The sequence below is a fragment of the Herpailurus yagouaroundi genome, unplaced genomic scaffold (assembly GCF_014898765.1).
Source record: "Herpailurus yagouaroundi ecotype Mexico unplaced genomic scaffold, PumYag 77, whole genome shotgun sequence".
Lineage (NCBI taxonomy): Eukaryota > Metazoa > Chordata > Mammalia > Carnivora > Felidae > Herpailurus > Herpailurus yagouaroundi.
Window position 1 is genome coordinate 65,670,753 of NW_024412388.1, and position 27,344 is coordinate 65,698,096.

A 27,344-nucleotide genomic window follows, 5' to 3' on the forward strand; every position below is an offset into this window, starting at 1 on the left:
ATTACACCTTTTGTAGCCTGCTTTTAAAATATTTAACAATATATAAAATTGTTTTTCTAGGTCAATAAATATATTTCTATCGTTTTAATATGTACTTAGTGTTAAATTTGTAAACATAACCACTAATTTATTTAACCAATTCCCTGTTAGTCCCTTTAGAATGTTTTTCTTGCTTTGAATATACTTGTCTGATTATTTTCTTAGTGTATAAATAGAAGTAAAATTGCTGGCTTTTAAAAGACCTGTAGTTTTTGTTAGAGATATGGTACATATTGCCATGTTGTATCAATGACGATAACTTCTTGGGGCACCTGGATGGCTCAGTTGGTTAAGCGTCTGACTTCGGCTCACATCATGATATCGCGGTTTGTGAGTTTGAGCCCCGCATTGGACTCTGTGCTGACAGCTCACAGCCTGGAGCCTCCTTCAGATTCTGTGTCCTCTCTCTCTGCCCCTCACCTGCTCAAATTCTGTCTCTCTCTCTCTTGAAAATAAAACATTAAAAAAATTTTTAAAAACCCAATAACTTCTTGAGCATGCTGAATTTCTTATTTTTAAAACTTATAATTATTTTTAATTTATTATTTAGAGTATCATATGCTTTTGTGATTTTGTCCAGCAAATGATTAATGAATGACTATTTTGTGCCGAGTACAGTGAACATTACAGTAATGATGGCTCTCACTTAATGAGATCTTATTAGATCTCAGGCCTAGTGTTAAATGCTGTATATTCACTACATTGTTTAACTTTTATAACAATTCTATGAATTAGGACTATATCCTGTGTTATTGTTTCCATTTTAGACATAAAGAGAATCGAGATAAGGAAAACTTAAGTGACCTGCTTAGGGTCATACACGTCCCAGGAATTGAATTGAGTAGTGTCTTAACTGCTGCATTAAGATAGACTGAGATACAATGTCAGCCATAGATGGATAGATAGATGGTTAGGGGATACCGAAAAAGAAAAAACTTAATTACAATGTAATGCAATATGGAAATCGTACAGATGTAATTCAGGAAAGGAAGTGCTTATATTTTGTTAATTTATAACTTGAAGATTCATAGTTGCCAGTATTTTAAACTGATTATAATAGGTCATTCAAATATCATATCAAATACACTAATTAGATGAATAGTTTATTCTTCATTTAGGAAGCATATTTTAGCAGTGTTAAAAACAATTGTAAAGAGAGGTAGATTTTAATAATGCTGTACACTTTTTACACAGTTGAGGGAAATGAGTTTTAAAATTAGAAGCTTTCTGAAGGAATATAATGTAAACTTGGAAATTTTATCGGAAATTTGTCATTGGAGTTACTGATACTTCTAATATTATTGATATATTTGTTTGATAGGTTCAAGTTGTTCCAGTAGTAGACAAAATTTGACATTATCTTTAAGTTCTGCCAAAGACAAAGGATCTCAGTCTTGTAACTATGCTAATGGAGGACTTTTCAGTAAATACTCAGGTTCTGCACAGAGTTTAGCCTCCGTAAGTAAAGAAAAAAATTTATTATTTTATAGGTTTGTTTTTGTGTCTATTGTTATATATTGGTTTAAATGTTATATAATAATAGGGGCGCTTGGGTGGCTCAGTTGGTTAAGCATCCATCTCTTGACCTCAGCTCAAATCATGATCTCACAGTTCATAGGTTCAAGTTCTGCATCGGGCTCTGCACTGATAGTGTGGAGCCTGCTTGGGATTCTGTCTCCCTCCCTTTCTGCCCCTCCCCCACTTGCTCTCTTTCTCTCAAAATAAATAAAAATAAAACTTAAAAAAAGAAAAAGAATTTTTTTTAAATGTCATATAATTATAGATAGCTCTTAGTATGGAAAGAACCTTAAATCATCTTATTGAGTCTATTTTCTTTAGGCAAGTAAAACTTCCCTTTTGGTAAATAACCAGCCAGTTTGGTTCCAGCTTTCTTTAAGCAAGTGATATGGGTACATGGGGTCCTGTAAGAATAGTGCTGATCTGGAAGTATTGCTTCAAACTAGATATTTCTGAGGCGCCTGTGTGGCTCAGTAGGTTGAGCGTCCAACTCAATTTCCACTCAGGTCATGATCCCAGGGTCGTGAGATGGAGCCCTAGGTTGAGATCTGTGCTGAGTGTGAAGCCTGCTTAAGATTCTCTCTCTCTGTCTGTCTCTCTCTCTCCCCTCCCTCCCCCCTCCCTCTCCCCCCTCTCCCCCTCTCTCCCCCTCTCTCCCTTCCTCCTTCTGTCTCCCTCCCTCCCCCCACCCCTTTCCCCCACTTGCACTCTCTCTCTCTGTCTAAAATAGTAATTTATTTTATTTATTTTTTTTAAACTTAAATATAAGGATGATCTTTATTGTCATTGTTGTGATTTGTTTTATTTTATTTAGCAAACATTTATATTATGCTTATTGTGTGATAGGCACTATTCTAAGTGCTTTACAAATATTAGCTAAGTTAATTATAACAATGTCATGAATACAGTACTATTATTATTCCCATAAAATAGTAATTTAAAAAAAACACAAAAAATCTAAACAAAAAAACTAGATGTTCTGGAAAAAAGCTGGAAGATACAGCCAGACTTTGTACTAGGTCACAAGATGATGAGCTTGCGTAGGTAAAAGTATGTGGCTTGCTGAAGCCAAGTGTGGAGTTCCTCACCTTGTTGTTTGAAGCATTAATATAGTATTGATTGACAAGTGAGGAATAAAGTTAGTATTTTTTTTGACTTATTATGGTTTAAAAATTTTGTTAAATAGGTAGGATATATACTTGCTACTAAATAAAGAAGAGGCAAAAAAAATGTACAGTGATAAATATGCTCCCGATCCTCTCGGTTCCCGTCCTTAGAGACAAACAACATCGGTAATTTCTTACATATATATCTCTGGGAGTGTATGTCTGTACCATCATGTATTGTCATTATTTTAAATAGTTTATTAAACACCATATTCTGTACTTGGCTTCTCTGTTTTGTTGGAATATCTAGCTGCCCCATTCTTAAATATGTCAAATTTTTAAAAGATGTTTATTTATTTTTATTTTTGAGAGAAAGTGTGTGTGTGCACATGCTCAAGCAAAGGAGGGGCAAAGAGACAGAGGGAGAATCTCAAGCGTGAGATGGAGCATGAGATCACGACCTGAGGCAAATCAAGAGTCAGATGCTTAATGGACTGAGCCACCCAGGTGCCCCTATATATTTTTAAGTAGGCTCCATGTCCAACTTGAGGCTTGAACTCACGACCCTGAGATTGAGAGTCCCGTGCTCTACCGACTGAACCAGCCAGGCACCCCAGGCTTAGACTTCTTAAAAAAAAAAGTTAGCATTTATTTATTTTTGGGAGACAGAGACAGAATGTGAAGCAGGCTCAAGGCTCTGAGCTGGCAGCACAGAGCCCGACGCAGGGCTCAAACTTGGAAACCACGAGATCATGACCTGAGCTGAAGTCACACTTAACCGACTGAGCCACTCAGGCACCCTTAAAATGGACAGAACTTGGGGGCACCTGGGTCACTCGGTTGAGCATCAGACTTCAACTCAGGTCATGAACTCACGGTTTGCAGGTTTGAGTCCCACATCAAGCTTGTGCTGGCAGCGTGGAGTCTGCTTTGGATTCTCTGCTCTCTCTCTCTCTATGCCCCTTCCCCACTCCCACTTTCTCTCTCTCTCTCTCTCAAAAATAAATAAACATAAAAAAAAAAACTCAACAGGAATGGAGGGGTGGTGGCTCAGTCATTGAGCATACGACTTGAGATTGTCTCTTCCCTTCTCCTCTCCCTTGCTTTCTCTTGCATGCTCTCTCTCTCTCTCTCTGAAAATAAAAATAAAAAAAAGAAAAAGGACAGAATTGGAGGCAGAGACTTGGGAGTCATCTACATAAAGATGACTGAAATGATTGGCTCAGTGCACCTTGCTAAGGAAGGGAAGATGATAGAGGCTTTTCAATTTTAGTTATTGTTTAGCATAATCAGCACTGTTAATAATTTTTAAAGCGGAAATAAGCTAGTTACCCCAAACCAGAGTAGGTGTGGATAAAATTTATAAGCAAATATTTAATAAAACAGTAAACTGTAAAAGCTGCTTGATTTCTAATGGAAATAACTGATTTTTGTTGAAAATATTCTTCTATTCGTGTATTTTTGAGCAAACAAAGGCTTAAAATACTTAGGGTCATATGACTCCTAAGTTTGAATATAATCAGATTGATTTGTTCAGGTGGGGATTACATGGGTTGTTTTACCTGGAATAGGATTTATATAAATAATTTGTAAATATAAAAGATGGCAAAATACTGTCACAAAAGAGATTTTGAAGTCACTGCTGTCGATTTTAATTTTAGGTCCAGAGCGTCAATTCTTGTCATAGCTGTGCTTGTGGCAATTCTAACTCCTGGGACAAAGCAGATGAAGATGATGTTAAACTTGTTAATATTCCTGTGACCACTCCTGAGAACTTATACTTGATGGGTAGGAATAACATAATAATGTTTTAAGATGTTATGCTTACATTTAATGTGAAACTAAATAATGATGAATTGTTCTAAGGGAAGCAACGTAATTTTTAAATATTCTTGTATCTGTTGAATATGGTGTATATAATATAACCTATTTCTGGAGGATGCTCTAACGGATTTCCACAAACTTGGTGTTTTAAGCAGCAGAAATGCATTCTTTCAGAGTGCTGGAGGCCAGAAGTCTGAAATCATTATCACTGGGCTGAAATCAAGGTATCATTAGAGCTATGCTTCCAACAACAATTCCAGTTTAGGAGAGTATCTGTTCCTTGCCCTTCCCAGCTTCTGATGGCTTCTGGCTTGTAGCCATGTGATTCCAGTCTCTACCTCCCATCATCACCTCCTCTGTGTATATCAAATCTCCCTCTGCCTCTTATAAGGACAGTTGTGATTGGTTTTAGGCCCCACCAAATCCAGGTTATCTCCCCATGTTAAATTTCTTAATTAATTAATTTTAAGATTCCTTGAATCAGTCACATCTGCGAAGACCCCTTTTCTTTGTAAGGTAACGTTCTAGAGACTAGGACCTGATACTTTTGGGTGGCTATTATTCAGTCTGTTTCACTCATCTAACCTGATCTCTTGGTTCTTATCTAATGAGTCTATCAGAGTCCACTTTATTTAATCTGTTTTTTATCTAGCTATCATTTGTATTAAAAAAAAATTTTTTTTAATGTTTATTTTTGAGAGACAGAGCGTGAGCATGGGAAGGGCAGAGAGAGTGAGACACAGAATCTGAAACAGGCTCCAGGCCCTGAGCTGTCAGTACAGAGCCTGATGCAGGGCTCGAACTCAGGAACAGCAAGATCATGACCTAAGCCAAAGTCAGATGCTTGATCAACTGAGCCATTCAGGTGCCCTGTATTCTTATATCCAGGAATGATTTTATAACAAAAAAAGGACTGTGTTTCACATCTTAGTATTCCTCTTGGCTTGACCAAGGAGCATGTCTAGAGAGTATCACTGGAGCCCAGAAAAAGAAAAAAAGAATTGAATTAGATTGAAATACTTTTTCAAATGCTTTTCTGTGTTTGCTACTTTATTTCAGGCTGTATTTCTTTTGATGGAAGTGCATACTAATTACAAAAACAAAACAAAAAAACTTTGATATAGCCCTGGCCAATGAACAGTAAAGGAGATAATGATTTGTAGAAGGACTGTGTACCTCTGAATATATTCCCACATTCTAGAAGAGTTAGACTGTATCATCTCCTGCAGTATCACCATAGTTATTCCTGCCTATGGGGAAAGATGTAAGAGTAGTTCTTTTGCCATCTTTTCCAAAGGTCTCTTGAGAATTAAGCTATGCTTTTGGATTACTTTAAGTCTAATAAACCTACACTAACAGCTTCCATTGGATTATTGGGAGTTAGAATTGTAGAGAAATAGAGCAAAACCAGAGAAGCTGCAGGGAGTCTCAGTATCATAGAATTAAGATTGGTAGAAGCCCTCTGGGTCATCTAATCACCCACCTATTATTTGAATTCCCTTTACAAGATTGATGACATTAAAAGAATGTATTAGTGAAATATGTTTGAATTCCTGTTACAAAACTGAAGATATGTGGTGGTTTGGGCCCTGTGCCGCAACGAGGTGAGACACAATTCTTCCTGGGAGGCAGCTTTTATCTTTGGACTATTCTGTGATTACATCACCCTTCCTTAATGTTTACCCAAAATAATCAGATGGCTGGAGAGTAGATGGAGTGAGAAAAGGTTGAAGGAACTAGAATTGTAAAGCTTGGAGAAAGGAGAGTAGATGGTGATGTAATTAATTGTCTTTTAAGTGTATAGGTTTTTTAGAAGGAAGATCTACACAGCATTGGTTCTTTGCTATGGAAAATTACATTACATAAGAAGGAAAGGCGTGAGTTGTATTTAAATAACACTTTTTTTGTTTAGGGTTGTAGGTTCTTCAGAGAACTTGAAGAAATGATTTTAGAGGAGAGGTATTCCTTAACTACTATACTATATGGAAAACATCTTGAGAATGACTTGCCCAGATTAAGCAGCTTTGTTTTATTTGTTTGTTTGTTTATTTATTTTTAATTAAAAAAAATTTTTTTTTCAACGTTTTGTATTTATTTTTGGGACAGAGAGAGACAGAGCATGAACGGGGGAGGGGCAGAGAGAGAGGGAGACACAGAATCGGAAACAGGCTCCAGGCTCCGAGCCATCAGCCCAGAGCCTGACGCGGGGCTCGAACTCACGGACCGTGAGATCATGACCTGGCTGAAGTCGGACGCTTCACCGACTGCGCCACCCAGGTGCCCCTATTTATTTTTAATTTTTATTTTAAGTAGGCTCCATGCCCAATGTGGGGCTTGAACTCACATCCCTGAGATCAAGAGTTGCATGCTCTACTGACTGAGTCATCTAGGTGCCCCCAGATTAAGCAGCTTTTAAAGATCTTTTTCTTTTATATGTCTAGAAAAACTGAAGTTTTGAAATATTTTGGTTTTGTTTGAAGTACATAATTATTTTGGTAAGACTTTTTTTACTTGGAGAAAAAGAAGCGCATACCTTTTTTCCCACAAAAGCTGTGTATAGCTGAGGGGATATGAATTTCTACTTAGACTGTAACCCTTGTTTGGTTCTTGCAGTGGTCTTGTAGATTTTTAACTGACTCAGCAATGACTGTATTTATCCAAATCGACACAGCAAAACTTTATTCTAGACTTAGTATGCTATTTCTTCTTAGTTTTATTCTCTCTTTCTGACAAGCTCTTATAAACCTGATAGCTTAACAACTACTGTCTTCTATTTACCTACTTTTTAATTTAGGTGGATATTTTGAAGGATAGTTGTGTGAATGTAAAAATTAGTCATTGTTGGACTTTTGGTGAACGCATGATACTATTCTAGAAAAATCCCAAGCACTGTATATATTTGAGTTACTTTAAATAAAAGAAAACATATTGGTCATTTCTCTCTGATTTTTGGTTGGCTAGCACCATAGGCCTAGAATATATTGAGAAATTAAAATTCTGCTATGAAGGGGCTCCTGTGTGGCTCAGTCGATAAGTGTCCAACTCTTGATCTCAGCTCAGGTCTTGATCTCAGAGTCATGAACTTGAGCCTTGCATTGGATTCCATGCTCAGCGTGAAGCCTACTTAAAAATAAAATAATTATATAAAATCAATTATATAAAATAGAATAAAATAAAATAAAATTCTGCTATGAAATCAGGTGAGCATAAGATTATTCTTTAGTGCCAAAATTACAGTCAGACTATGCCATTGTTGATAACCATATGAAAAAGATTTCAGCTCCAAATGATTTTATTTTGGCATTGATTTTTTTTTGTTTACAATCATTCTGTTCTTAATTCATAGGTATGGAATTGTTTGAAGAAGCGCTACGTCGATGGGAGCAGGCTCTCACCTTTCGAAATAGACAGGCTGAAGATGAAGCCTGTAGTTCCATTAAATTGGGTGCAGGAGATGCCATTGCTGAAGAAAGTGTAGATGTAAGGGTGATTCTCCTGAGAGTGGCCTTTATAATATTGGAAGAATTGAACAATGTTTAATGTTGATTCCTTTTACTTGCTTTTTGTGGCATTTGAATTTTTTTTTTATGTTTATTTATTTTTGAGACAGAGAAACAGAGCATGAGTGGGGGAGGGGTAGAGAGAGAGGGAGACACAGAATCTGAAACAGGCTCCAGGCTCTGAGCTGTCAGCACAGAGCCCGATGTGGGGCTCGAACCCACGAACCGCGAGTTCATGACCTGAGCTGAAGTTGGGTGCTTAACTAACTGAGCCACCCAGGTGCCTCTTTTTTGTGGCATTTAATACAATGGGTTTGTTTTCTCCCTTGGGACTAAGAGTGTATGTGTGGAGGGGTATGTCTTATTGGGCTTTTTCTGTTCAGTTAGTTATTAAATCCCAAATTTGCAATTCATAATCAAGTTCCCTGATTTTCTAAGAATATATAGAATTACTGTGACTTCTAAAGGGATTTTTTAAAGCCTCGTTTTAATTAAGTGCCATTATATTCATAAAGGTCGCACAGAATTAGAGCTGGACTGATATTTACCAATCATGTCAGCTAGTGAGTCTCAAATTTCAGCATGCATTAGAGTCATCTGAAAGGCTTATTAAAACAGACTTGAGTTTCTAATTCAGTGGCTAGGGTGGGGCCTGAGAATTTACATTTCTAACAACTTCCTACATGACACTGATACTGCTGGTCAGAGATCTTACTTTGAGAACGAACCCCTGGTCGAATCCCACTCCTTAAGTTTATAGGTAGAGAAGCTGAATCCCTGAGAACTGGGGCGACTTGGCTAAAGGCACAGCCAGAATCCAGTGCTGTCACCACCCAATGGACCTTCCTCATATCCCACACTTTCTCTGTCTTTCATTTAAGAGTGGAAGGTATTGAGAATCTTAACATTAGAATCTAATATTTGCTGTGTGTACTTTTCTTCTCCTTGTAGGATATTATTAGTACTGAATTTATCCATAAACTTGAAGCTCTCCTGCAAAGAGCATATCGTCTCCAAGAGGAGTTCGAAGCTACCCTGGGGGCATCTGATTCTAATTCCCTTGTTAATGATATCGGTAAGATGGACATTTTATATGGTTTTTTAGGAAACGTGTGAATTTCTTCTTTAATATTCTTAGAATCATTGGGGCGCCTCGGTGGCTCAGTCGGTTGAGCGTCCGACTTCGGCCTGGGTCATGATCTCGTGATCCGTGGGTTTGGGCCCCGTGTCAGGCTCTGTGCTGACAGCTCAGAGCCCGGAGCCTGTTTCGGATTCTGTGTCTCCCTCTCTCTCTGACCCTCCCCTGCTCATGCTCCGTCTCTCTCTGTCTCAAAAATAAATAAACATTAAAAAAAAAAATTCTTAGAATCATTTAAGTGTATTAATATGATATGGTTACATATTTTTTGGAAAATAATCAACAGAAAATGTTCTATCATATTTCCTGGTTTTTCTTTCAGTTTTATTTTTCTAGTGAACTTAATGCCCATAAGATATAATTTCGAGTGTGTAGGTAGGATTGTGACTTTGTTTTAAAATTACATTCTTTTTTTTTTTTTTTAATGTTTATTTATTTTGAGAGAGAGAGCATGTGCTTGTGCATGCAAGCAGGGAAGGAGCAGTGAGGGACAGAGAGAATCCCAAGCAGGCTCCACACTCAGCACAAAGCCCCACATGGAGCTCAATCCCACAAACTGTGAAATCATGAGCAGAGCTGAAACCAAGAGTTGGATGCTAAACCAACACTCAGGCATCTGAGTGCCCCTAAAATTACATTCTAAGTGAAAGAATCCCAGTTCAAGTGTTGGAGAGAGGAAGAAAATAAACAGAAATAAAAAAATGGGACAGACACATGGCTCGAAAGTGTGCATGTAGCTCATGGCATACATTTAAAATATTTTAAGTAATTCTATTTATTGGACTCCATTTAAAAATCTTTTTTTAGGGGCACCTGGGTGGCGCAGTCGGTTACGCGTCCGACTTCAGCCAGGTCACGATCTCGCGGTCCGTGAGTTCGAGCCCCGCGTCAGGCTCTGGGCTGATGGCTCGGAGCCTGGAGCCTGTTTCCGATTCTGTGTCTCCCTCTCTCTCTGCCCCTCCCCCATTCATGCTCTGTCTCTCTCTGTCCCAAAAATAAACGTTGAAAAAAAAAATTTAAATAAAAATCTTTTTTTAATGTTTATTTTTGAGAGAGAGAGAGAGAGGGAGAGAGAGAGAGAGAGGGACAGAGAGAGAGAGGGACAGAGAGAGGGAGACACAGAATCCGAATGAAGCAGGCTGCAGACTCTGAGCTGTCAGCATAGAGCCTGATGCAGGACTCAAAGTCAAGAACCGTGAAATCTTGACCTGAGCTGAAGTCAGACGTTTAACTGACTGAGCCACCCACATGCCCCATCTTGGACCCCATTTTAATTGCAAGCGAGATTTTTGTTATCAGCAGTTGGGGCATGCATTAATATATGCAATTACCCTTGTTTCCTATTTTATTTTATTTATTATTTTTTAAAATTTATTTTTAATGTGTATTTTTGAGAGAGAGAGAGAGAGTTTATTTTTGAGAGAGATTCTGTGTCTCCGAAGCCGGCTCCAGGCTCTGAGCTATCAGCCCGATGTGGAGCTTGAACTCATGAACTTTGAGATCATGACCTGAGCCAAAGTCGGACGCTCAACTGACTGAGCCACCCAGGCGCCCCCCCGTGTTTCCTATTTTAAAGAGAAATAAACTTGGAAAGACTTTTTGAGTGAAATCTTCAAAGGAAAGAATAATTAAAAAAATTTCTTCCTTAAATTCTATAAATGCTCCAAAGAATGAAGTAAGACAAGATTATATTGCATCTCTTTTTGGCAAAAATATATATATTTTTTTAATTTGAGGAGAATTGTTATATTCTTATAAGGAATAAAAATAGTTAAGGAGTGGGGTGCCTGGGTGGCTCAGTTGGTTAAGCGTCCAACTTCAGCTCAGGTCATGATCTCGCAGTTCATGAGTTTGAGCCCTGTGTCAGGTTTTGTGCTGACAGTTCAGAGGCTGCAGCCTGCTTCCAATTCTGTGTCTCCCTCTCTCTCTGCCCCTCCCCCACTTGCGCTCTGTCTCTCTTTCTCTCTCTCAAAAATAAGTAAACATTAAAAAAAATTTTTTTAATAAAAAAATAGTTAAGAAGTGTTAAGTTTTTCCACATTTTTTTCTGAACATAATATACTAAAAGTGGCTGCATTTTGAAATACTTAGGTATCTATGTATTTTGAATTTACGTAAAAGATTTTATTTGTATTAGAATTAAGAATTACTGTTTAGGGGTACCTGGCTGGCTCAGTTGGAGGAGTGTGTGACTCTTGATCTTGAGGTCATGAGTTCGAGCCCCTTGTTAGGTGTAGAGATTACTAAAAAAAACCAAGAAAACTTAAAAAGAATTGCTCTGTATATGTCATAATGTTATATGAGGCCTCTTTGTATTAATTTTGTTCTTTGCTCTTTTATTCTATATTGTCACTAAAATTATTCATTAGACTTGAGTATTTTTTAACAGTTGCTCTGCTCTTATCATGGGCATAATGTTTTGACATGTGGAAGTTACAGGCCAGGAAAAAGTAGACAGTATTCATGTCAACAAATAGAATTTGCCAAAGCCTTCTTTTTATATTTGTTTCTTTCTATACAGTTCCTTTTGTAACTTACTAAAATGACATTGTAGAAAGAACAGAGAGAAGGAATTTTAAAAGAATTCAAGTGTAACAGCAGGAGTGGAACAACTGGAAAAGATCGGAGGGTGGTTATGTGGCAAAGGATGACCATAGAGAAAAAGGAGTAGGAAAAAATTATAAATACAAGGAGAGGAGAGGAAAAGAAAAGGGCCCCAAGGCTTAATGTCTTATTCTGGGAATGGAGGCTTTATCCTCACTGTTCTAATTATCTACCTGCATTTTCCTGGCTCATGGTAAGGATCATGTAGGTGTGTAGTTCTTGCACTTGTTACAATTTAATGTGCATCTCAGATTTGGCATGCCTAAAGTTTCTTTTTCTACTGACCATGGTGGTTGGCAAAGTCCATCTCTGATTTCCTAGTTTATCAGGTTATAAAGATTTCTTAGCACTGGCCCAGAAGGTCTGCTTTGGATACACATTACTTCTAGATAAGAAGTTCCCTAGGCTAATCGCTTAATTTCTGGGACCTAACTTTAAGTTGTTTCTGAGTAAATTGTTATTAATTTGGAACCCTAAATGGGTAGGATTTCTAGAGGAGACCCATAATTAAATCATAAATTTTTTTTTTTAATTTTTTTAACATTTATTTATTTTTGAGACAGAGAGAGACAGAGCATGAACGGGGGAGGGTCAGAGAGAGAGGGAGACACAGAATCCGAAACAGGCTCCAGGCTCTGAGCGGTCAGCACAGAGCCGAATGCGGGGCTTGAACTCACCGACCGCGAGATCATGACCTGAGCTGAAGTCGGACGCTTAACCGACTGAGCCACCCAGGCGCCCCTAAATCATAAAATTTGATTAGCTTACGTTTGGAATAAGAAGTTCCCATCCTGGGCTGTCACAGGCTTCTAAGCTGACTGGCTTTTCCCTGCAGCCATGCAGTGCTTTGGCCTGTTATTGCACTGGAGATTCCAGTTGACATGATGCTGTATTATTTTCTTCCTTCTTGGCAGTTTTTTAGATATTGTTCTATTATTGCTAATTTCTGTTTTTGAACTTCTGGATGAAAGAGCTCAATCTATGGTCAAGATTCTGGTAGGGGAGTAGCTCTGTTATATCTGTTCATTGATATTAATCAAAATTGCTTAGAAGTCAGTTAGCTCGGGGCGCCTGGGTGGCGCAGTCGGTTAAGCGTCCGACTTCAGCCAGGTCACGATCTCGCGGTCCGGGAGTTCGAGCCCCGCGTCAGGCTCTGGGCTGATGGCTCGGAGCCTGGAGCCTATTTCCGATTCTGTGTCTCCCTCTCTCTCTGCCCCTCCCCCGTTCATGCTCTGTCTCTCTCTGTTCCAAAAATAAATAAACGTTGAAAAAAAAAATTTTTTTAAAAAGAAGTCAGTTAGCTCTCCTCATTTTCTAAATCCAAATTCATTTTGCCCATTTAATTTATATTGGGAGGCAACTTACAGCTAGTAGTCATAAATAAAGAGGTTAATAGATGCCTTCAGAGGTTCAGTAGTGATTTTAAACCAAGTATTGATCTAGCGTCAGTGAATACTTCACTGTTCTGGAATTTGCTTTGTCTTATTTGATGAAATTAAAATTTTTTTCTCTTAAGAATTTGATAGATTTTCAAGGTTGGAAGATTTCTCAGTCGTCATCTAATTTATCTCCTTTCCCCTTTGTCCCCTGTACTTTATAACTAACACACACCATTGCTTGCAGGTTACCGTGTGCCAAGCCCTTTGCTGAGCACTTACATAAGAGAAGCACTACACTGAGTGAAAGTTATCTTACTTAATCGTCACAAAAACTTTCATAAGATAAATATAGTTATCATCCTCATTTTTCAGATGGGGAAAGAGAGGGAAGGAGATACTGAGTAACTTCCCTAGAGTTGCACGGGAAAGCCAAGATTTGGAGCCAGGCAGGCTAACTTTAGAATTCATGTTCTGAACCACCATGCGAGATTGCCTCACCAATTTATAAGACAGATACCTTCCTTGAATAGGATGGTTGACTGTGAACTCTGTGAGCAGAGCGTGCCTACTGGCACAGTTCACTCTGGGAAATGTAATCTTGGAGCAGGGAGCCTGGAACCCCACAGCTGCCAAAGTAAGGAAGCATTTCTTGTGATATTTATTTACTGTGGATCTTCCTTTCCTTAAAACATTTTTCCTTCTTCCAAATCTGTGTGGGGATCTGACGTTAACTCTTGTGTCTTTCTTTACTCCTCTCTCAGCCGCTTTTAGGCACTCTAGACAGATTCCACTCATTTTGTAGAAGGAAGTTATCAAGGTTTAATTCAAGAACAAAAGAAGAGAGCTACCTTTCTTACCTGATGGAAATAGAGCCAGATGAATTTAAAGTTTTATTTATTTTTTTTTTGTTAGTGATCTCTACACCTAACGTGAGTCTTGAACTCACAACTCTGAGCTGAAGAGTTGCCTGGTCTTCCAACTGAGCCAGCCAGGCACCCCAGTACCAGCGGGATTTAGTGTAGTGCTTTAATGATTACTGTAATGGATTACCCTTTGGCCTGTATCTGCATAATAAATGAAAGCAGACTCCAGATTCACACTAACTGGATTCAAGTCGTGGCTTCACCATTGATTAGCTGTGTGATTATATAACTTGTCTAAATGTCAGCTCTCTTATCTGAAAAATGGGCATATAATACCTATTTTCAAGATAATTATGAGCATTAAATGAAATAATACAATAAAAGTGCTAGGTACAGGGTAACAGTGTTTATTGGCTCGGAATTTGGACCCTCTCTGGGACACTCAGCAAGGCTGTGGGGTTTTTGTTGTTGTTCTTATTCCACCTGCCTGATCCTGTATTTGCTAATTTCAAGGTAGTCATTAAAATTTCTTGTCCACCGATACCCTTTTCATGTTTTCCAGTGATGGTATAATTTTCCTCATTAAAAAAAAAAATTTTTTTTTTAAGTCACTTTCAATGGGCCTTTGGGAAAAAGGAGAAGTAAATGCCTATGCTCTACATCTTGAAGTAGAAATTCTGGACATTAGGGGCTCCTAGGTGCCTCAGTTGGTTGACTGTCCAACTTTGGCTCAGGTCATAATCTCATGGTTCGTGAGTTCAAGCCTTATATCTGGCTTGCTGCTGTCAGCACAGAGCCCAGTTCAGATCCTCTCTCCCCTCCTCGCTCTCTGCCCCTCCTCCACTCATGCTCTCTATCAAAAAAAATAAACATTTAAAAATTCTGGACATTATAATCACAGAGCCCAAGGACTACATTAGCTTTTCTAACACTGCTAGTGTTGAACTTACAGTTACTAAAACTTTTAAGTTTTTCTTTGTTATTGTTAGATTTATTATTGGTAAACCGTATCTTCCCTCATTTGTTCCTGTGCAGTTGTTTTTCTGGATACAAGTTTTAGATGTTGTATTTATTATTCTTACTAAATTGTCACTTCTGAATCATCATTCTGAATTGTTAACATAGTTTATTTTTTTAAATTTAGTTTACTTTTTAATTTATATCCAAGTTAGTTAGCATATAGTACAACAATGATTTCAGGAGTAGATTCTTTAATGCCCTTTACTCATTTAGCTCATCACCGCCCCCACAACCCCTCCAGTAACCCTCTGTTCTCCATATTTAAGAGTTTATGTTCCCCTCCCTGTTTTTATATTGTTTTTGCTTCCCTTATGTTCATCTGTTTTGTATCTTAAAGTTCCCATATGAATGAAGTCATATGATCTTTGTCTTTCTCTGACTAATTTCACTTAGTATAATACTCTCAAGTTCCATTCAAGTAGTTACAAATGGCAGGATTTCATTCTTTTTGAGTGCTGAGTAATACTCCCTTTGTGTGTGTTTTTGTGTGTGTGTGTGTGTGTCTGTGTGTGTGTGTGTGTGTGGGTATACCACATCTTCTTTATCCATTCATCCATCAGTGGACATTTGGGCTCTTTCCACACTTTGGCTATTGTTGATAGTGCTACTATAAACATTGGGATGCATGTGCCCCTTTGAAATAGCATACCTGTATCCCTTGGATAAATACTTAGTAGTGCAATTGCTGGGTCGTAGGGTAGTTCCATCTTTAATTTTTTGAGGAAGCTCCATACTGTTTTCCAAAGTGGCTGCATCAGTTTGCATTCCCACCAGCAGTGCAAAAGAGATCCTCTTTCTCTGCATCCTCACCAACATCTGTTGTTGCCTGAGTTGTTAATGTTAGCCATTCTGACAGGTGTGAGCTGATATCTCATTGTGGTTTTGAGTTGCATTTCCCTGATGATGAGTGATGTTGAGCATTTTTTTCATGTGTCGGTTGGCCATCTGGATGCCTTCTTTGGAGAAGTGTCTATTCCTGTCTTTTGCCCATTTCTTCACTGGGTTATTTGTTTTTTGGGTGTTGAGTTTGAGAAGTCTTTATAGGTTTTGGATACAAACCCTTTATCTGATATGTCATTTGTAAATATCTTCTCCCATCCTGTCAGTCGTCTTTTAGTTTTGCTGATTGTTTCCTTCGCTGTGCAGAAGCTTTTTATTTTGATGAAGTCCCAATAGTTCATTTTGCTTTTGTTCCCCTTGCCTCCGGAGACATGTTGAGTAAGAAGTTGCTGTGGCAAAGGTCAAAGAGGTTTTTGCCTGCTTTCTCCTCTAGGATTTTGATGGCTTCCTGTCTTATATTTAGGCCTTTCATCCATTTTGAGTTTATTTTTGTGATGGTGTAAGAAAGTGGTCCAGGTTCATTCTTCTGCATGTCGCTGTCCAGTTTTCCCAGCACCACTTGCTGAAGAGACTGTCTTTATTCCATTGGATATTCTTTCCTGCTTTGTCAAAGATTAGTTGGCCATATGTTTGTGGGTCCATTCCTGGGTTCTCTATTCTGTTCCATTGATCTGAGTGTCTGTTTTCGTGCCTTCATAGTTTAGATTTTGATTTGGTATCCCTTTCAGCTGTCAGTCTCTAGTGTTGTCAGTTTGGTCTAGTTGGTCACTGGTGCTCTTGTTGAAAGCATTAACAAAAAATATTTCAAGGAAAGCTTAGAACACTCAGAACACTTCTGACACCAGATGCGTTGTTTTCAATATCGAGCAATTCTCCAATTCTCTGTAGATACCAACTAGATGTTCTACAGTCTAATTCAGTTCTGACACTATCTTCCCAGTTTACACAGACCTCACAGATGAAGGGCTCTGCCTTACAAGACTGCCTTCCACTCACATGCCAGTCACAATTCCACGTTTCCCATATCTCTGGAATCAGGAGTTCCCACAATTCCCTCCTTAAGCTTGACAGTTTGTTAGAACAGCTCACAGAACTTAGGGAGACACTTTACTATCATCAGTTTATTATAAAAGGTATAACTCAGGAACAATCAAATGAAAGAGATACATAGGGCAAGATATGAGGAATAGGCATAGAGCTTTTATGCCCTCTCCAGGTGCACAAGCCTCCACACCTTGATGTGTTCACTAACTTGGCAGCTCTCTGGACCCTAGTTTAATCTCCATTTTGTAGGCACAGTTGATTAGATCATCAGCCATTGGTGACTAATGTGATCCTCACCTCTTCTCCCCTCAGGGATCTGGTTTGGAGCTGAAAGTTCCAATCTTTTACTTATATGGTTGGTTCCCTTGCAACCATCCCTCACCTCCAAGAGTCATTCATTAGCATAAATTCTGGTATGGTTGAAAGGAGCTTATTATGGATAACAAAGACACTTCTCTCACCTCCATCACTTGGGAAATCCTAAAGTGTTTTCGGAGCTGTATGCCTGGAATTTGGACTACATATATACTATTTTGTCAATTTGGACCACATATATACTATTTTGTCAATATCATACCTTAAAGTGGACAAAGACAGAGTCAGAGATCTGGGACAGATACTTCCAAGTTGTCTTAGGTCACTTAAGACACTTTGTAGTTCAACCAGCTATAGGTTCAACTGATTCTTCATTCTCATTTTTTTCATGTTGATCACTAAAAGATTATAGAATACTTTGTTATATATCATGCCATAATGAATGTGTACTTATATACTTAACCGGTAGTTTAGGAAAATGTAAAAAAATTTTTTTTAAAAGAGGCTGATATCAATTCATATTTTTTGAGAAATATTGCAGATACTGAGCTATTTTGTAGGTGAATATTTGCTATCAAGTATTTATGATTTTTTTTTTTAATTTTTTTTTTTTTAAATTTTTTTAACATTTATTTGTTTTTGAGACAGAGAGAGACAGAGCATGAACGGGGGAGGGTCAGAGAGAGGGAGACACAGAATCTGAAACAGGCTCCGGGCTCTGAGCTGTCAGCACAGGGGCCCGACGCGGGGCTCGAACTCACGGACCTCGAGATCGTGACCTGAGCCGAAGTCGGTGCTCAACCGACTGAGCCACCCAGGTGCCCCTGATTGGTTTTATACTCACTTGCAAATCATCTTCATTTTAGAAGTCACACGTGTCAGGTTTTTATTAACTATAGTAGAACCTCAGCAAAACTTATTTCACTAATTTGGAGTTCAAAACATAAACAGGGACTCTGCTTAATTTTACATAGGTACTATCTATAGTAGTCTGCCAGGTTAATGTTGTGGACAAGATTATGAGGGGGACGGTTTAAATCCTCCTCAGCATGATTCTTTCAGTATGTTTAAAATAGTTTTAGCATTTTTCCTTTAGGTAATTTTGTGTTTATTGAAAGTAGATTAAATCTGTTCTCTTTTTTAAAAATAGCAGATCCAAAAACCTTTCGAGTTGTTGGTATTATGAGTTATTTGGTTACTTTACATAGGTGAGGTTGGTAACAGTTTAATAAATGTATAGTATGATTCTTTAAAAAAAATTTTTTTTGACATTTATTTATTTTTGAGAGAGAGACGGAGACACAGCATAAGTTGGGGAGGGGTGGAGAGAAAGGGAGACACAGAATCTGAAGCAGGCTCCAGGCTCTGAGCTGTCAACATGGAACCTAATGCGGGGCTTGAACCCACAAACCGGGAGATCCTGACCTGAGTTGAAGTTGGATGCTTAACCACCTGAGCCTTCCAGGCACCCCATGTAGAGTATGATTCTAATACTGGATTATGGTAATGGCTGTACAAGTCTATAACTCATTTACTAAAACTCATTGAATTGTACATTTAAAAGGAGGAAATTTTATGGTATGTAAATTATACTTCAGTGAAGCTGTTAAAAATACAGTATGGTTCTTGTTAAGCTAATTTTAAGTAAGTTTTCATGAGTTTGAATTAGTTTGAATTAGCAAAATATCACTTTATACCAAAAATTTCAAATAATGCAAATCCCAAAAACTTAAAAAAAATTAATCATGAATCACTTAGTTACAAAGCTGTGGGCCTGGTGAATTTTAAACTGTTTGCTCTAGGTGGTGCCACCTCAGCTGGTAACTAGAAATATTGAGTGTCATTTGTACATGTTCTGTGAACCATCCTATGAACCACACTATGAAAACTTCTGCAAGTGGTTTTAGTAATTCTGATGTTATTTTTACTGCTATTGTTAAATTTAGTCGTTTTTATATTTTGTAATATTGTCACCCAAGTGGTTATTAAATTTTAGAAATACTGAAACTGATGATATTCTTGCTGTTAATTTAGTACTTAGCATGCTGGAAATTTGGCACTAATGCTGAAAAAAATAAAAGAGCAGAATTAATAGCAAAAGCACTTTTTTTAAAAAAATTAAAAACTTCTGACAACCTGGTCTGACATCACAACTACTAATGTACTTCTAAGCCAAGCTGTCATTTGTGTTATAATAGGAAATACTTTTGATATTTGGGAGGAAATAGTGATGCAAAAATTTTTCTTACAAATACTGCAAATGTTTTAAAAGCATTTTTTTTCTTTAAAGTTCATTTGAGAGAGAGAGAGAGAGAGAGAGAGAGAGAGCGAGCGAGCATGAGTGAGGAAGGGGCAGAAAGAGAGGGAAAGAGAAAATCCCAGGTAGGCTCCACACTCAGTGCAGAGACTGATGCAGGGCTCAATCCCGTGAGTGAGAATCATGACCTAAACCGAAATCAGGAGTTGGTTGCCACTGACTGAGTCACCCAGGCACCCTAAAAGCACTCCTAAAAACTGTTTTAATTCTAATCATTTACTGTGCTTTAAACCTATGCTTGAAAAAAGAAATACAGCACAGTAGTTGTCTACTTCAACCCCTTTTATATTTGGATTAGGAAAATAACTTTGGATTAGGCAAGGTTTTAAGGCATGAATTCCTTGCATAAAATGTAATCACTCCTTATTCTCTAATTCATCTTTTCCTGTGTTCTGTACTGGTATTTCCTTAACCATTCTGAATTGGTAAATCATTATTGGATGTACAGTTGACCTTGAACAACACAGCTTCACTTATACACAGATATTTTTCAATAAGTACAGCACTGTACTATAAATGTATATTATTTTCCTTATGATTTTTTAAATAACACTTTCTTTTCTCTAGCTTTATTGTAAAAATGCAGTATATAATACATATGACATACAAAACGTGTGTTAATCAACTGTTCATATTATCTGTAAGGTTTCTGGTCCACAGTGTGCTATTAGTAGTTAAGTTTTGGGGGAGTCAAAAGTTATATGCAGGTTTTTTTACTGTGTTGGGGGCTTAGCACCCCTAACCTTTACATTGTTTAAGGGTCAACTCTATTTCTATATGTGCACTTACACATCAAAAGTTTATTTAGGGCTTAAACAATAGTTATTTGTTCAGTTATTCCTACTATAAAATGAAGATTTGAGGGGAGCCTGGGTGGCTCAGTCAGTTAAGCGTCTGACTTTGGCTCAGGTCATGATCTCTCGGTTCATGAGTTCAAGCCCCACGTCAGGCTCTGTGCTGACAACTGGATCCTGGAGCCTGCTTCAGATTCTGTGTCTCCTCCTGTCTCTGCTCCTCTCATGCTCTGTCTCTGCCTCTTGATAATAAATAAACGTTAAAAAATAAAAAATAAAATAAAATGAAGATTTGAATTCTCTAATAATAAAAAAATGTTTTCCTTCTTCCTTATTGAGGCTCTTCAGTCTCAATAAATGCAAGGTATTGAAATCACTAGAGGGCAGCATATTATATCTACATATTAAAAGCCAATGACTCATAAATGCCATTCTGTGCTGCTCCTCGCACTGGAAGTTAAATTTAGGTCACCACATTTTTTTCTGGCATGTTTTGTATACACCTGCTACTGTAACTCAGAATAAGAGCATGAAGATGATGCACAGACCTGAAATAACATTAGTGTAAATTTCCATTAGCATACAAGTTCTAGCTAACAGCATCTGTAAATGTTATGCTTATATACAATTTTTTTAGAGAATTGTTAAATTATAATTTAGTTATTGTAATTTTTGAAGGTTCAACCAAAAAATGCCAATATGATTTCAATTTTAGACAGTATAGTTTAATGGTTAAGAGCATAGTCTTCGGAGTTAAGCAGACGTGGGTTCAGATCCTGGCTCTAGCACTCTTACTAGCTAAGAAACGTAAGCAAGCCTTGACCTTTCTTAGACTTAGCTTCTTCATCTGTAAGATGAAGGTCTACATTAGGATCAACTTCATAGAATTGTGAAGATAAGTGAGATCACATGTATCATTGTATTTATTTTTTCTTCCTTTTCAAGTCTTATTTAAATTCCAGCTAACATACAGTATAATACTAGTTTCAGGTGTAGAATTTAGTGATTCATCACTTACATTTTAATACCCAGTGCTCATCACAAGTGCCCTCCTTAACCCATCACCATTTAACGTCCCATTGTCCACCTCTCCTCCAGTAACCCTCAGTTTGTTCTCTATAGTTAAGAGCCTGTTTTCTGGTTTGCCTCTCTTAACATGTTAATGATAACATGTATTATCATTTTAGCATAGGCACATGGTAAATGCTTGTTATCTGTTCATATTCTAGTTATAGTCTAGCATTTTTATGAGACCAAAGATTATATTAAAGTTGCATGGTTACAGGTAGATTGGTGTCACATGTTCCTAACTTGTTTTACAATGATACTGTTCAGTCATATTCTCCAGGCAACATTCATTGTTTTGGGGAATTAATTTGGTTTTTCTCATGTTATAGTGGTAACTTAAATTTGCATTTCCTGAAACAAGGTATTTATCATGTTTAAAATTATTTATTTGAGAAAGTAAAGAAGATACTCTTTATAAATATACTTTGTCTCTGTGTTAGAAAAGAAAATGCCATCCTGAAGGACAAATACTTTGCAAAACTATTTATTCTAGATATAGCTAAGATTACTAGGTTTCTTTGATTCCTGATCTTGACATATGGATAGGAGAAAAACAAAAAGTGGTAATGGATATTCTTTTTGCTAGCATATACAATTATTTAGCAAATTCTCTTGATTCTGACTCCATAATATAGCTCTCATTCATTCTCTTTTCTGTGCACCCTCATTAAATTTTGCTTGGATTTGGGGGTACCTGGGTGGCTCAGTCAGTTAAGCGTCCAACTTTGACTCAGGTTATGATCTCACCGTTCGTGGGTTAGAGCCCTGCATCAGGCTCTGTGCTGACTGCTCAGAGCCTGGAGCCTGCTTCAGGTTCTGAGTCTCCCTGTCTCTGCCCCTCCCTCACTCACATTCTCTCTCTCTCAAATAAATAAACAAACATTAAAATAATTGTTTTGCTTGGATTTAAAAAAAAAATTTTTTTTAACGTTTCTTTATTTTTGAGACAGAGAGAGACAGAGCATGAACAGGGGAGGGGCAGAGAGAGAGAGGGAGACACAGAATCCGAAACAGGCTTCAGGCTCTGAGCTGTCATCACAGAGCCCAGTACAGGGCTCAAACTCACGGACCACGAGACATGACCTGAGCCGAAGTCGGACGCTTAACCGACTGAGCCACCCAGGCGCCCCATGTTTTGCTTGGATTTAATATTCTCCTAATTGGGTTCCTTCCTCCAGTCTCTCTCCCCACTTTGGTACATATACACCTTGTTTCTAGAGTTATCTTCTTGGTGCAAAACTTCCATCTTGTCACTCGCAGGTTCTCAGCTTTCTGACCTGTTTATCTTACTTTCTCCCATATATTCTAGCCAAAGTGAACAAAGTCTCTTCCAGAACTGAAATTCTTCTCTAAGATTTTAGTTGTATAATCAACTCCAGGTTTTTAGTAAATTTTTGTTTTTCTTTTTGCATTCTTTTTCTGATACTGTTCCTTTGCATGGTTCAACATGCTCTGAAGCATTTTTTCTGCCTCTAGAACACAGCTTTGTTCAAAACTACTTCCTCTGCGTATTTTTCTCTGCTTTTCCAACCAGGGGAAACCCCTCATACCTTTCTCTGTTCCATGATAATAGCATATGTTGTTCTTAGTGGTACCATGTAAAGACTTATCAGTCTCTGATTTCTGAATAAATTGAGAACACAAAAAGAACCTGATGTTGATTATACAATAGTATTAACTTTATTTAGAACTTTTATTGCTAATGTCTGGATTGGAAAATGTGATGAGACTTCCTGCACTGTCCTCACTTCACCTCAAAAAATTGTCTGGAGGGTGCCTGGGTGGCTCAGTCGGTTGAGTGTCCAACTTTGGCTCAGGTCATGATCTCATGATTCATGAGTTTGAGCTCTACATCAGTCTCTCTGCTGTCAGCATGGAGCCCGCTTTGGATCCTCTGTCCCCCTCTCACTTTGCCCCTCTCCGCTTGCACACTTTCTCTCAAAATTAAATAAAACCTTAAAAGAAACTCTCTGGAGAAGAGCTGTGAATGCAAAGAAAATACCTAGCACACTTAGCCAGTTGCATAAGGATTTGCCTGCCTTATAATCCCTGCCAACTCTGTCCAGTTCAGGAGAGTGAGATCCAGCACCAAAGTGATGGGTTTGCAGACCTACACCTTTCTCTGGAAGACTTGAGAAAGAACTAACATGACTGCACACCAGGAGCCATGCAGTGAACAATGACTTTATCTCATTTTCTTCTGTTTAATAGCACTCAGGTTCTCAGCATTAGCTAGGTTACTCTTCCCATCAGAAAGAAATAAAGAGGTGAAAGGAGCAACGTAAAGTGTAAAACCAGTATAGCTTCTTCCTGGAGAGTGGAGTGGGAGTCCCATATGAAATATGAAGTTGTGGGAGGTTTAATGGTTTTCTTTGTGGAATTGGTTACTTCTGACAGTAAATTATAATTATTTATGTATGTATCCAGTCTCTGATTTTAGACCATAACCTCCTTGTGGGCAGATGGAGTATTTAATTCTGTTCTTTTCAATGCTGATACTGTGGCTTCACTGTAGTATAGTCAGTGGTCTAAGGGTCTTAGCAAAATGTTCATCAGAATCCCTTCTGTAGCTTTTCAACAACATGGATTGGCCTAGGCCCAATAAATTGGCCTAAGCAAGGCCCATTCCTAGGACTTGCTCCACATCTGCTGAATTTGAAACTTTGGGGTTAGGATTGTGAAATACATTCATATTTCATAGTTCAGTAGATGATTCTCATGTGCATTTCTGTTTAAGAGGTCTTCATTAATTAATTTTACCACATTTATCAATCTTTCCATTACAATTTGCACTTTTTGTGTATTGTTTAGAAGATACAAAGATAATTGTTTTGTATTTTCTTTGGCAAGTTTTAAAGTTTTGATTTAAAAAACATTTTTAATATACAGTGTTATATTAGTTTCAGGCATACAATATAGTGATTCAGCAATTCTGTACATGATTCATTGTTCATTATGATAAGTGTACTGTTAATCCCCTTCACCTATTTCACCTATTCTCCCTCCCCCCTTCCCTCTGGTAACCATTAGTTTGTTTTCTGTAGCTAAGAGTGTGTTTTTTGGTTTGTCTCTTTTCTTTGTATGTTTCTTAAATTCCACACGAGTGAAATCGCATGTATTTGTCTGTCTGACTTATCTAGCATTATAGTCTCTAGATCCATCCATGTTGTTGCAAATAGCAAGATTTCATTTTTTATAGTTCACTAATACTCCATTGTATATAAACTACCTCTTTATCGATTCCTCTATCAGTAGACAGTTGGGCTGCTTCCATAATTTGGCTATTGTAAATAATATTGCACTAAATATAGGGGTGCAGATATCTTTTCGAATTAGTGTTTTCATATTCTTTGGGTAAATACCTATTGGTGGAATTACTGGATCATATGGTAATTCTATTTTTAATTTTTTGAGGAACTTCCACACTGTTTTCCACAGTGGCCGCACCAGTTTGCATTTCCACCAAAGACAAGGGATCCTTTTTCTCCACATCCTCGCCAACACGTGTCGCTTCTTCTGTTTTTTATTTTAGTCATTCTGACAGGTGAGAGGTGATATCTCATTGTGGCTTTGATTTTCATTTCCCTGATGATGAATGACGTTGAGCATCTTTTAATGTGTCTGTTGTCCATCTGGCTGTCTTCTTTGGAGAAATGTTTGTTCACGTCTTCTGCCCATCTTTAATTGGATTGTGTTTTTTGGTGTTGAGTTGTATAAGTTCCTTCTATATTATGGCTACTAACCCTTTATCATATATGCTATTTGCAAATATCTTATACCACTCAATAGGTTGTTTTAGTTTTTTGGTTTTGTTGATTGTTTTTTTGTTTGTTTGTTTGTTTTGCTTTTTGCTGTGCACAAGTTTTTTATTTTGATGTAGTCCCAATAGTTTATTTTTGCTTTTGTTTCCCTTGCCTCATGAGGCATATCTAGGACAGTGTTGCTATGGCCAATGTCACAGAATTTATTGCCTGTGCTCTCTTCTAGGATTTTTATGGTTTCAGGCTTCACATTTAAGTGCTTAATCCATTTGAGTTTATTTTTGTGAATGGTGTAAGAAGGTGGTCTGGTTTCATTCTTTTGCATATAGCTGTCCAGTTTTCTGAACACCATTTGTTAAAGAAACTGTCTTTTTTTTTGGGGGCGCCTGGGTGGCGCAGTCGGTTGAGCGTACGACTTCAGCCAGGTCACGATCTCACGGTCCGGGAGTTCGAGCCCCACGTCGGGCTCTGGGCTGATGGCTCAGAGCCTGGAGCCTGTTTCCGATTCTGTGTCTTCCTCTCTCTCTGCCCCTCCCCCGTTCGTGCTCTGTCTCTCTCTGTCCCAAAAATAAATAAATGTTGAAAAAAAAAAAATTAAATAAAAAAAAAAAAAAAAAGAAACTGTCTTTTTCTCATTGGATATTCTTTCCTGCTTTGTCAAATATTAATTGGCCATATAATTGTGCATTTACTATTGGGTTTTCTCTTCTGTTTTTGTTGATCTATGTCTCTATTTTTGTGCCAGCACCATACTCTTGATTAGGATAGCTTTGTAGCAAAGTTTGAAATCGGAGATTGTTACCTCCAGTTTTGTTCTTCTTTTTTCAAGATTGCTTTGGATATTTGGGGTCTTTTGTGGTTCCATACAAATGTTAGGATTGTTTGTTATAGCCTGTGAAAAATGTTGGTATTTTGATAGGGATTGCATTAAATCTGTAGATTGCTATGGGTAGTGTGGACATTGTTAACAATATTTGTTCTTCCAGTCTATGAGCATGGAATATCTGCATGTGTCTTTAGGTGTGAAATGAGTCTCTTGTAGGCAGCATATAGATGGGTCTTACTTTTTTATCTATTGTCATACTACATCTCTTGATTGGAGCATTTAGTCCATTTACATGCAAAGTGATTATTGATAGGTATGTACTTACTGCCATTTTGTTACTTGTTTTATGGTTGTTTTTGCAGGTCTTCTCTGTTCCTTTCTCTCTTACTCTTTTCTCTCATGGTTTTCTGGTTTTATTTAGTGATACACTAGGATTCTTTTCTCTTTTTTTTTTTTTTTTTTTTTGCATATATTTTACTGGCTTTTGATTTGTGGTTACTGGTTGCATGTGGTTACATGCATATAGCAGTCTGTATTAGGTTGATAATCACTTTTGTTTGAACACAGTTTTTACTCCTGTCCCCCAACATTCTAGATATGTGGTGTCATACTTTACATCCTTTTATTTTGTGAATCTCTTGACTGATTTTTATAGATATACTTAATTTTACTGCTTTTGTGCTTTCTACTTTTCTTACTCCTGCTTATGGTCTTTTCTTTCCACTCAAGAAGCCCCCTTTAACATTTCTTGTAGGTCTGGTTTAGTGGTCATGGATTCCCTTAACTTTTGTTTTTTCTGGGAAATTCTTTATCTCTCCTATTATGAAGGAGAGATAAAGATTATCTCTCCTTTCTGCATAGAGTATTCTTGGCTACAGATTTTTTCATTCATCATTTTGAATATAAAACATGGCAGTCCCTCCTGCAAAGTTTTTTTTTTTTAATTTTTTTCTTTTTAATTTATATCCAAATTAGTTAGCATATAGTGAAACAATGATTTCAGGAGTAGATTCCTTAGTGCCCCTTACCCATTTAGCCCATCTGCCCACACGTAACCCATCCAGTAACCCTCAGTTTCTTCTCCATATTTATGAGTCTCTTATGTTTTGTCCCCCTCCCTGTTTTTGTATTCTTTTTGCTTCCCTACCCTTATGTTCATCTGTTTTGTCTCTTAAAGTCCTCATATGAGTGAAGTCATGTTATTTGTCTTTCTCTGACTAATTTCACTTAGCGTAATACCCTCCAGTTCCATCCACGTAGTTGCAAATGGCAAGATTTCATTCTTTTTGATTGCCGAGTAATACTCCATTGTGTGTGTGTGTGTGTGTGTGTGTGTGTGTGTCTATATATATATATATATATATATATATATATATATATACCACATC

At 37.6% G+C, this 27,344-nt stretch overlaps 1 protein-coding gene across 3 annotated transcripts in view; it reads left to right on the plus strand.

Annotated features, from left to right (window-relative positions):
- MIGA1 (mitoguardin 1) overlaps window positions 1-27,344 on the plus strand; it is a 106,890-nt gene that overhangs the window by 23,775 nt on the left and 55,771 nt on the right. For 2 of the 3 annotated variants that reach the window (XM_040470703.1, XM_040470704.1), the window contains exons 4-7: window positions 1,361-1,497; window positions 4,325-4,451; window positions 7,834-7,967; window positions 8,939-9,062. In XM_040470703.1, the coding sequence (XP_040326637.1) occupies window positions 1,361-1,497; window positions 4,325-4,451; window positions 7,834-7,967; window positions 8,939-9,062 (522 nt within the window). The remainder of the gene's footprint in view (window positions 1-1,360; window positions 1,498-4,324; window positions 4,452-7,833; window positions 7,968-8,938; window positions 9,063-27,344) is intronic. The other variant, XM_040470705.1, reaches the window with a different exon arrangement.